Raw genomic sequence first — 12,574 nt, 5'->3', positions numbered from 1 at the left:
TGGCACCTCCCGATATTAATCCCTTGGCTTGCATGCATACAATGACTTTTGTCTCAGGCAGGGCAAATCCGATGACTTCAATTTTTTTATACTGATTTTTTCTTTTTTTTTCTTTTTTTTTTTAATTCGTTGACACATTGATTTATTTCTTTTTATAAGAAATAGTAAATAATGCCCCTGAGGTCATATGTTATAGGACTAACAAAAAACTTTAATAGAAAAATAGCTAATATTTTGTCATCATATAAAAAGAAAACAAAATACATCCAGATTCTTCAAAAGAAGGTTTCCCTTTTTAGAAACAATTAGGATAACAAAACAAATTTCCTGTAATAGAAAATTTAATGGATGTCATTCAAATGATAAAAAATTATTTTTAACTTTTATTATTTGGGTCAGTTATTTTCTCTGTGATTTAAATATTTACTGATGAGTTGAATCAGGTATAGACATGTCCTAAATAACTTCCTGGTTGGTTGACATTGAACAAACGGTGAAAGAGAACTAAACTTTTGTCATAACAACAGCAACAGGTATTTGGTTAAAATATAAGTTATTTTATTTGACTAGGTATAAAATGCAGAGTAATGTGTATGTACTATGTAAATTGTAACCTATATTCATATATAGTAAAAAAATATATGTCTTATTGTTCAAAGGAGTAGGTCCTAAAATGGCCCCTAGTATATCATGTATATGTATATAACTCGTATACTCCCAGTCCGGGGTTATTTCAGGTCACGGTCCGGACTCGCCTAGACTCCCCTGACCAGTGCTCGATAACAGCCTACAAAAATGATTTTTTTTTTAATGAAAATAAAACACTTTTGAATTAAAATATTTTTTGTTTTTAGGTATACCTTAAAAGGGGCTTTACAGGAAATGTACATTTCGCATTATCGTAACTTAACTTAGTAGTTTGAAACAACATGGATCGATTATAAATTCATTTACTATTCAAATGATGTGGTTCCTACAGTAATATTTAATCCTGGGCGTTTGTATCATCATGTTTTGACCCCCTAGAGCCCCTTCATATGTTCACTTGACCACCGCCATTTTTATGTAAACAATATATTTTGGGTAAACTTGCTTGTTCCTTATGTATATTCCAATTTGGGTGTTTCATATGTCACTGATGAGCCATGGTACTGCACTGTTTGTTTGCAGTGTGAGAAATAATGAACTGTGAACATTTTATACGGAAAAAGATAGTTTTCCAAACAGTTCACATTTAGATCAAATTTAGAATCTCTGGATTTCTGTGAATATATTACCATTCCAGTAAAATTTAAATGCCAATTATCAGTAAAATGTTCATTTTATCAAATAGAAATCATAGTTCTTATTTTATTTTTATTTTGCAGTTTTTATAACATTATCGAGAACTGGTCAAGTTGTAATCAAATTTGGAATATTTTTAGCATGTGAATCAAGCATGCCCCAAGGTGACCTCATAATAGGAATTAAACAACCAATCAGGTCCTTTTATTTCAAATGAGGTCAACTTTGATAAAACAAAACGTCATGAATTAGTTGCACGATTATGTCGGTAAACAGTAAAAAAAATTATCGAGCACTGGTCAGGAGAGTCTGGTATCATTTCGTTGATTCTCGGACAAAAGTCTTTTGTTAATTTTTCCGATGACAATTTGATAAGCAAAAAGTTAAATGAATAAAAATGAAAAACATATTTCCATCAAATAATGTGTGAAGTTTTATATCTCTATCGATGTCTACCAACATAGAATACACCGAGTCCGGGGTTACTTCAGGTAACCATCCGGACTCGACTACTACGACCAACATTTGATTATTTCGTTAAATCTCGGATAAATGTCTTTTACATTTATGTGTTACAGGGTTAATCAAATGTTCCGTCAACATACTTTACGACAATAAACAGTTTACATACAGTTGGTTATCGTACGGTAGTGCAATACACACAGGTATAGGAAACTTCAAGCTAGTCCGGGGTCATGTCAGGTCACAGGCCGGACTCACCTGTTCAAGATTGTGTATTACATTCTTCATAGCATTAAAAACTGTGATAAATGCTTTAACTTTACCAGCTTAATAATAAATATACAGCTTATTTTAGACCCTAGTAGATTATTATGCGCATGTGGCTGTAGATGCAAATGTATGGACAACTGCTTCAAAGTAGAGTATTTAAATAGAAAACTGTGCTATGCTTCACATACCAAAAGAATTGAACTTCTGAAAGCTCTGCCGTCTAACAAACGAAAGGGCCATTGAATGTAGCCAACATTCACCTCAGGGGAGTATGGCGCGGGAATAGTGTCACAATGGCGTTTTTATGCCATCGCATAATTCATTTATGCGATGCCATAAATGTATTTATGCGATGGCATACATAATTATGGAATTGCATTATTATTTATGCGATTGCATAATGGCATAAACCCATTTATGCGATCGCAAAACTATCTTTACATTAACGCAAACGCATATTTATTTTTGCGATCGCGGAATTTATTTTTTTTGACCAATGAAAATTGATATAACATGGATTTAATCTTCCATTGAATTTTAAGGAAAATTCAAAGTACGTTCGAAAGAAATTTACTTAGTTGAAAGCAATCCTAGGTGACCATCCAGATCGTGGTAAATTCGATAAATAGGAGGATCAGACAGACAGATGGCGACTCGCACAAGGCGAGGGGGAGGAAGAGATAAAATTAATGTGTTGCATTTCTTTTCTACTTGTGATGGCGTTATCCAGAATGTTGCTAGGTTACTGATCATAGCGCCGTTACAGTTGCGGATCCAGCCATTTAAAAAAGAGGATCCTAACCCACGATAAAGGGGGATTCTAACCACGTCCTCTTCAAATGCATTGATCGTAGAAAAAAAGGGGGTTCCAACCCCTGAAACACCCCTCTAAATACGCAACTGCTTGTTAGGGTAAACATATTTCACTAGTTTCACTACTGGTAATGACCTTAATACATTGTATTTCCTGTTCGTAGTCATTCGGTGGAAAAGGGCAAGTGAGTTTTAATATATATACAAAATACATACAATGGTGAAGTGGGAATAGACATATTGTCACTGTGGTCTTCTTCAACTGGCAATAAACCCTTACCAAAAGTCCGTTTGGCTGTGCGGGATGTATAATTTTCAACAACTGTCAGAGTGGGGATGCCTCGTGTATAGAGAGTGTCACACTCTCTGCATTCCAACATCCCTTTGAGGGGTCGTCGGTGGCCTGTAAGACAACAAAGTTTCTGTCCCTATCTAATATATTTTCAATGTCCAGTAGCAGTCAAAATGTCCGTGACCCTTTTTTTTTTATCCCGGATGACACTATATATATTACAGAATATACCTTTTTGTAGTTATTGTTAAATTGTTCTTGTCCTGAACATGCATGTAATATTTGCCACTGGAGTTAAGCAAACACAAGATTTTTTTAATAATATCCATATAAAAGGGTATATTGTGTATATATCATTATAATATTGATAATTATTGTATAGCAATATAATATTTCCCACAGAACGTAACCAAAAGTTAGCGTGCAATAAATTCTAATATTGCACTAGTGCAATAAATCTTCAAAATTCATGACGTCATCAACGTTTAAATCTTAGTTTAAACCATTTTTTTACTTTCAAATATTATATTGCTATACAATAAAAGGGTTATTGCATGAATATTGGGGAATATTGTCCCTCGTAGAACATATATTGCACTCGCAAGCTCGTGCAATATAAAATTCTACTCGGGACAATATTCCCCAATATTCATGCAATAACGTTAACCCTATATTACTCTAAATTTCAGCACAACAATGTTAAATATGCAAATTTGAGCATTTACATTATTTGTATTAAGAAAAATGTGATATTCAGACCGGTGTATTTTCCCACATGAAACCTTTTTGTCAGTTGTTAGCTGAAATATACTTTATTGTAGTGAGAAATGTTCACTAAATATTGTAAAAAGCAACAAAACTTCAATTCCAATCTTAATCAATGGAATTAGTAAAACTTGAAATAAATTTGATAAAAAAAAAACGCAAGGGGTTCCGCGGAACCCAGTGTCTCGCCTTCTTTTACTGTTGTCGACGACGACAGAATGTGGGATCGTTATGTCTCGAATTTGAGACAAAAGTCACAGGCTCAACAAAAATGGGGAAACAATTATTAAAACTTTTCCTCTCGATACTATCTTTTGATTTTTAAGAAGCTTCTGTCCAAGTTTGGTAAAAATCCAGGATGGTTTATAAATCTAATAAATGTTTTAAAAACTTTAACTCATTATTACTGCAGACTGTATATAAATAACACATAGCTGAGTTTTAGTTTTTATGCAACAATGTATGTACTTAAATGAAGAGTGATATTTTTAAAATGCATTTCCTTTAACTCTTATAAGACAGTGGGAAAATTGAAAACCAAATAGAACGTTGTAAATTTTGGCTGTTGTAAGTATACGAGTTCACAACAAAAAACGAGCTGGCAAATAGCAAAATTGAAAACAGGTATACATTCCTTTGTCAATGTGAGTGTTATTTTCATGTCGCTATTAGTTGTGTTTTTAAAGAGGCAACAAAGAACACTAAGGAAAATACTTGTATACAGAAACAAGAGACTCTCATGAAACATAATATAAAACATTCGGCAAAGCCTTTGTCCACACTAGGAACAAATGATATGCAATTGCTTAAGGTTGACTGGACCCAAAGGCCCAGGTGGGTAAGGTTACATATTTTTTTTTATTGAGGTCCTAAGTTTGGATAAGGTGACCCTACCACCTCCCTTTTTCAATTCATAAATAAAATCCCTACGGCAAAGCTTTTGTCCACGGAACAAATGATATGCAATTGCCTTATGAAGTTATGTTGACTGGGCACAAAGGCCCAGGTAGGTAAAATTACAGATTTTTTTTTAAATTGAGGTCCAATATTGGGGTATGGTGACCCTATAACCTCCTTTCTTTAATTATTAAAAAAAATCCCTACGTCAAAGCTTTTGCCCACTCTAGGTACAAATGATAGGCAATTGCCAAAGGTTACTTAGTCCCAAATGTCCAGGTGGTTAAGTTACAGAACTTTTTTAATCGAGGTCCAAAGTTGGGATAGGGTGACCCTACAACCTCCTTTTTTAATTTATGTAAATATCCGCACGGCAAAGCTTTTAACCACACTAGGTACAAATGATAGACAATTGTCTAAGGTTGCCTGGACCTAAAGGCCCAGCTGGGTCAAGTTACGGAATTTTTTAATTGAGGTCCAAAGATGGGGTAAGGTGACCCTACCAACTCTCTTCTTTAATTCAGAAAAAAAAATTGCTCTGGCAAAACTTTTGTCTACACTATGAACAAATAATATGCAATTTACTAAGGTTGCCTGGCCCCAAAGTACCAGGTGGGTAAGGTTACGGAACTTTTTGAATTGATGTCTAAAGGTGGGGTAGAGTGACTCTTCCACCTCCCTTCTCTAATTCATAAAAAAAAATCCCTACGGCAAAGCTTTTGTCCACACTATGTACAAATGATATGCAATTGCCTAAGGTTGCCTGGTCCCAAAGTTCCCTACGGCAAAAGAGTCAGGCGTAGAACTATCATGCTTTTCAAATTGTTTTATATCAGTTTTAGAGAGCCTCTCACTTTCGAAGTGCAACCAGTGTCTGTTCATGCAGTAAACAACTCTAGTTCTGTAACCAGGTTGTTTTGGTCGTATAATAAAATAAATACCTCAGGATCAATGGATTCGTTTTATTGTGTAATATTTGAAATGACCCTGCAATACAAATACAAATAATCAGTACAAAGAAAGATAACTCTATTCATTCTAGGTGACAATGCCTAAAATACAATACTCAAATATTTCATACTGGACAACAATGGTTTTCCATGTTATTTACATACAAATCTATTTACAAATCTATTTACATAGAATGTTAACCATGGGAAATATTGTACTCATCACAAATTACACATTTTAACCTTAAACATGTTGTATTCTACCAAATATTCTTCTGATAGTCATTTACTGATCATTCCATTCAAATTAATAACAACATTGAATTAGTACACATAAAGCAAAGCGTACAGTAACATAACACAATAAGCTTATTAAAACAAATATTATAGCCATGCTCAAGACAAATGTTAAGCAACAAAACACACATATAAATAGAATACAAAACCTACCATGTATGAGGTACATAGGTCCTGTATTTACAATATGGAATCTTCTATTTCTACATGACATACGAACAGTATGGTTCAAATATCTGTAATAAAAATACTATCATAACTACATTTGTATTTATAGTTTACGCATTAAATTATTCAATCATTTAATAGTTAAAAATACGTCTTAACGTACAAATAAACAAATGACCAATATATCAAAATTCACTGAGCCATGTAAAGATCATACTATGAACATAACCAGTGGAGCATGACTAGAAACTACTCACTAAATAAATAATAGGATAGTAGATTGATATCAAAGAAAATAGTAAACAGTTTTGAATAATAAATAATAAAGTCGACTATCAATAGAGCTTCTCGTAGACTTCTGAACGAGAAGCTCTATTTATAGTCGACTTTATTATTTACAGAATTTTATTGATAGAACTTCCGATTCCTGTGGTTCTATCCAAATGGAAAGACCTTAACTATGGCAGAGAAAAAAATAGAATATGGACTCAATACATCAAAAAAATGGAGAATGTCTAATGAATTAGCGGCAATCATGTCATTATTCACCAATTTTTCAACAATCATCAATACCAGCTTCATACCTTGTGAAAGTAAAACAACTGACATTTGTGCATTTTCGCTAAGTATCTCAAACATACATTTTTTCGTTCATTTTTTTTTTATATAAAATAAGGCCGTTAGTTTGAAATGTTTTATATTTTATGTTAATTTATATTAATTAATATATTAATATGTTTTAAATTATCCCCCAATGAAAGAAAATGTCCATTCCCCTAGATATACCGGCGTTAGATTGTAGAAAGTTGTTCCGAAAATTTCACCCTGAATTCAGCATGTATTAAAGGAAGAATTTGATTGGACAATGAAATCATTTTTGCCATAACATGTAGTTATGCGATTGCATAAAGTTTTTTGTGATTGCATTAATAAAAGTGCGATCGCATAAATAATTACGCCATTGCATAAATATATTTGTGCAATGGCAAAATTAATTAGGCGATGGCATAAAACACCATTTATGTAATCGCATAATTATTTATGCCATCGCATAATTATTTAGGCAATCTCATAAATGAATTATGCAATCGCACAAATGAATTATACGATTGCATTAAAACGCCATTGTGACTATTTACTGACCGTGCGAGGGCTGTATAGCCAGTCAAGGTCGTTAAACACTTCCATATATATATATATTTCTGCGCCATACGGGCGTAGATTTTTTTGCATCTTTTTGTATATCGAAGACCCCTGTAAATATAGTCCCTGTAAATATGTATTGTGAACTTTTAAAACCGATTCTGAAAAGAAGTGCTCCTTTGAAGGAGGGAATTCCTCATGCAGATACATGGTTGATCGATCGCTCCTTCAATGTCTTATTTTATTGGAGCAATTTCAACTGTGTATCATTCCATCAGGAGTCAGAGAAGATTTTATTCAGAGTACCGGGGTAAAAAAGTTCCCGGTTGTAAAGTTTTGCCACACAATATAAAAGGGGTAAAAAATTAAGTTCCCGGTTGTAAAGTTTTGCCACACAATATAAAAAAAAACGATAAAATATTTACAAGAGCGAAGATTACAAGCGAATAATTCATGAACGATGTATCTTAGTTTATTTTGACAATGACTGCTTAAAAGGAAGAGGGTGGTAAATGGTTATTTTCGTGCAACGTTTTTGGCCTTTTTATTTCACTTGTTTTCATGTTTTGACGTTTTGTTTTTCGTTTTCTCGTGTTTGGTTCGACGTGCGTGCCTCGTGTTCTCCTTTATTTATTTTCTGTGTTTTGTGTCGGTACTTTTAATTTCACGATCTTGTCCCGCATTTTGTAAAAAAAATAGTCCGGGACTGAATTCAAATTGTTTTAATAAAATTAACGGTACCAATTTTCTTGCACCAGATGCGCATTTCGACAATACATGTCTTTTCAGTGATGCTCGTGGCCAAAATATTTGAAATGCAAAGCTTATATAAAAGATGAAGAGCTATAATCCAAAAGGTCCAAAAGGTATAGCCAAATCCGTGAAAAGAATCAGAGTTTTGCACTAGGGAGATTTTTTAAATTATGTGTCTGCAGAATATTAAAATTGCTATCAAATGAATTATTATGAATAGAATGTTTCTTTCAAATAAGTTGCAATAAGTGGAAGCTTTAAGGTCAATGCATGGTCATCATGTCAATTATATAATGACTACATGATCTCCAAGAACGGCTGATTAATAACTTTTTTCACTTTCCCCTTTAATATTTATGATTTATTTCTCGTGCTTTGTTTTTTCCGAAATTTACATTTAGTACTTCACTATTGATTTTTGTAAGGCCCATTTATGGGCATTATGTTTTCTGGTATGTGCGCCAGTTCGTCTGTTCGCACGTTCGTTCGTCCTTCAGTTCGTTCGTTCATCCGTGTAACTAAGAATGCATTCTTGTTTTTTTTTCATATGTATGTATATATATATATATATACTATATATTTTGTAGCTAATGCCCCTTTAAATCTAACTTTTTTACTTGATTATGATTTTTAGTGTAGTCGCGGACTTAACTATCTATTTCGGTAAACATTAAATTATTTTATTGTTTTGATAGACTTTGTGATGACAATCAAATGAGCAAGTGAATGCTTATATTGTACTTTATTTTCTTTCATTTACGGCAGAAAAAGTCGAATAATTAAACTACTTGTACTTTGTACTTGAACAAGTGAAGCGTTATTTTTTATATTGATATACTAGTAAGAAGACTGAAGTGTTGTGATAGCAAACTCATATAGATAGAAAATAAACTGACAAAGCCATGGCTTACAAAGAATAAAAAACGAACAGACAAATAATAGAACACAAGACACAACATAGAAAACTAGTTAAAAACAAAGCAACACGAATTCTTCCCAAAACTTCTATAAAAACATGTATTGACACAAATTCAAGGAACGTACAAAATAATAAAGTGTCTCTCACAATTCAGTCATATAAAACCACTTATTAGTATATATACAAAATCAAGGACCAAAAAATATTAAACTCTTGGAGAAATTACGAATAATTTCGAACAAATATTCAGTTATTGTATTATCCATTTTTGTTTAATTTTCCGTTCTGAATGTGTGTGTGTGTTTTTTTTTTTTTTTTTTTTTTTTCAATTTGTTCTGTTTATCATGACAGTTATCTTAATACCGACAAAGTAGTAAAAAATCCCACAGTCCGGATCCGGCATCAAGTCCGGGTCCGGCGTCCAGTCCTGGTCCGGGTTTCAGTTATTCTATTTAATGACTAGGTATAAAATGCAGAGTAATGTGTATGTACAATGTACAATGTACATTGTAACCTATATTCATATATTGTAAAAAAAAAATATGTCTTATTGTTCAAAAAGGAGTAGGTTCCGTAAGGTCCTAAAATGGCCCCCTTTTTTAGAGTAAATTTCAAGTTAGGATTTATTGAGCAATATCGCAATAAATTATAGTTAATACAGGATTAGAAAGGAATTAAGCCATTTTGTTGAAAATTTACGTTCCTGCAATTCATCATGACGTCACAAGTTGTACTCATATTGATTTTCCACGAAAAAATCAATGAAAATAGGCAAATTTCTATAGATTATTGGACAGGAAACATAGAGCTCATACATCGACAACACATATCTTTTAAAATAATGTGTGTAAAGACATTTGATGTCTTATTTGAATATCAAGTTTGTCGACGCCCGATTTCTATGTTTCCTGGTCTTTAAATTGGTTGAAATCCAGCTGATTTTGTCAAATTTTCCCAAAATCTTTTATCTAAACCTTTAATGAATGTAAAAATCAACGTGTTAGAATAAAACTTTGACAAAAATAGTTCTATTTAACTTTCTCACATGTCTGAGTCTCCAAGTCAACTTAAAACATTGTTTGTCTTGTAACATTGAACTTTAATTATAATCAGGGCCTAATATGGCCCTTACCGAACTAACTCCTTTATAATCAAAAATGTAATCCTTGAGATTGAGAATTATATGACAAATTATTTTTGTCGCATGTAATAAACAAGAAGCACAGTCAGCTTAAGTGATCAATACAACAGGGTAATGCATGATAATCAAATACAATAGGCAGCAACAAAAGACAATCATTAAAGAATCCAACACGTGCATGTCCTAAGTCTGGAGCCTGTCATTCAGTGACTGTAGTTTGTTGTACATTATATTTGCTTTCATTCATTGTCTTGTTCAACACATGATAAATCAGGGTGTTAATTTTTCCCCTTTGAATTTTGTACTTTTTTCATTTCGGGCCAAGTATTACCATCCATTCACCATTAACTATTTGGACCTGGACAATAAAGCAAAATAACTTTTATCTTGGATATTTCCAGGTCATGGCATCCAGTAAACCTATTCCATGTGGACCTTGTATAGAAGGAAAAGTTAACACTAAAGCTGACATCTGGTGTTACAACTGTGATGAAGGATTGTGTTCGACATGTTCTGGTCACCACAAAAGATCCAAAGGAATACGTGATCATAAGATTATTGGTATCAAAAGTTATAAACCATCTGTCCAAGTTATTGAAACACAATGTGACAAACATGGTCAACAACTCAACTTGTATTGTCCCAGTCATTTAATGCCTTGCTGTGATCAATGTATTTCCAAAAGTCATTCAAAGTGTACCGGAATAAAAAGTTTAGCTAGCGTTGTGGAGAAAACCAAGATTGAAAAATCTAAAGAATCTGTAGAGAAAGAAATTAAGTCCATCTTACAACTTTTAGGTAAAATTGTAAATGACAAATCACAAAACATTAAAAGAGGAGAACAAGAATATGAAAACATTAAAGAATTCATTGTGAAAATACGCAATGAAATAGATAAACATTTAATCTACCTAGAGAAGAAGATCTACCAAGAAGCAGATACCATCTTGAATCAAGAAAAATCAAAAGCCACAGATTTAATATCTGAAATTTAAGGAAAACAGAAAAAAATAAAGAAAATGCAAGACCAGTTACATACAGTCATACCACACATTTCAAAACTCCAATCATTTTTAGGCATACATAAGATTGAACAACAAGTACATCAATGTCAACGATACATTGATGATCTGGAAAATGATCACAGGATAAAAGAATTTACCATCAAAATGGAGGAAAATAATGAAGTAGAAAAGATAATAAAAACGTTAGGATCCTTAGGAAAATTAACTGTTGTTAAAACAGATATGGATTTGAAGAAAGAGACAGGTGTGAGTAGGGAAGCTCAAGTAGAATCACAAGAACAATTAAACATAAACAACATGACCATCAACATTGAGAAAAAGATAAAGATCAATATTAGGAAGGCCATAAGCGACATGATTTGTCTGATGGATGGAAGACTTATAATAGTGGAATGGTTTGACAAAGTTAACCAACTTACTCCTGATGGGAAACTACTGAAAAAGTTACCTATACCTGGTGAAGCCTTCAGTGTTACACAGATCAATCAGAACACTATAGCCATAACTTATCCTAGTGAGAAAGCCATTAAGATCTTCAATATGGAGAATGAAACAGTAACCGAAGTTATCACATTAGACAAACAATGCTTTGGATTATCATCATCAGATGATTCTTTTGTTGTAGGTTTGGATAACGATGAAATCCGTATTATAGACTTAGAAGGAAATACACTGAAGTCAATACAAGTTGAGTGTGCATCATATCTGTATCACCTTGTTTACTGTAATGACAGAGTAATCTATAGTGACTGGGATGGTGATGCAGTATACTGTGTTGATCAATCAGGTAAACAGATCTGGCAATATAAACAGGATTTATCAGGACCAAGGGGACTTTGTACAGATACTTATGGTTACATTATTGTAGCAGATGAGGGATCTCATAGAATAATAGTAATATCAAAAGATGGAAAGGAGAGTAAAGTACTGCTTAGTGATGGACTAGAGTATCCTAGATGTATTTGTTTGAAACAAAATGAGTTTTCAGGTTTTATATGTGATAACTATGGCGAAAACTTGTCAAAATTCAATTTATCTTCTGGATAAAATATACTCTAAGGAGTCAAATGATTTTACCCGACTTTGATACATGTACTACAACTAAGAACTTGCTATGTCTATTTATTTAGTATTATACAGAATCAGTAAACTTATTTGTTTTTTGTTCAATTTTTACATAAATTAGGCCCTAGTTTTCTCGTTTGAATTGTTTTAAATTGTCATTTCTGGGCCTTTTATAGCTGACTATGCGGTATGGGCTTTTCTCATTGTTGAAGGCCGTACGGTGACCTATAGTTGTTAATTTCTGTGTTATTTTGGTCTCTTGTGGAGAGTTGTCTCGTTGGTAATCATCTATTTTTTTTTATACAAGTTGAGTCTGGTATCAGTTATTTT

General features: G+C 32.8%; 2 protein-coding genes across 2 annotated transcripts; both read left to right on the top strand.

Moving 5' to 3' along the window:
* The first annotated feature begins 438 nt into the window (after positions 1–438).
* Positions 439–12,344, top strand: LOC139527306 (uncharacterized). Its single transcript, XM_071322661.1, has 2 exons — positions 439–533; positions 10,556–12,344. The coding sequence occupies exon 2, from the start codon at positions 11,174–11,176 to the stop codon at positions 12,224–12,226; it is 1,053 nt and encodes a 350-aa protein (XP_071178762.1). The 5' UTR covers positions 439–533; positions 10,556–11,173; the 3' UTR covers positions 12,227–12,344.
* LOC139526251 (protein wech-like) lies at positions 10,559–11,149 on the top strand. Its single transcript, XM_071321382.1, has one exon. The coding sequence runs from the start codon at positions 10,559–10,561 to the stop codon at positions 11,147–11,149; it is 591 nt and encodes a 196-aa protein (XP_071177483.1).
* Positions 12,345–12,574: the final 230 nt, after the last annotated feature.

This window comes from Mytilus edulis, chromosome 6 (assembly GCF_963676685.1).
Source record: "Mytilus edulis chromosome 6, xbMytEdul2.2, whole genome shotgun sequence".
NCBI classification, from domain to species: Eukaryota; Metazoa; Mollusca; class Bivalvia; order Mytilida; family Mytilidae; genus Mytilus; species Mytilus edulis.
This window is presented reverse-complemented; position numbering and strand designations above follow the sequence as displayed.

What these genes read in the sequence shown, in the direction of transcription:
- LOC139526251 (XM_071321382.1), top strand. Translation starts at nt 10,559, where the DNA reads ATGGCATCCAGTAAACCTATTCCATGTGGACCTTGTATAGAAGGAAAA.
- LOC139527306 (XM_071322661.1), top strand. Translation starts at nt 11,174, where the DNA reads ATGCAAGACCAGTTACATACAGTCATACCACACATTTCAAAACTCCAA.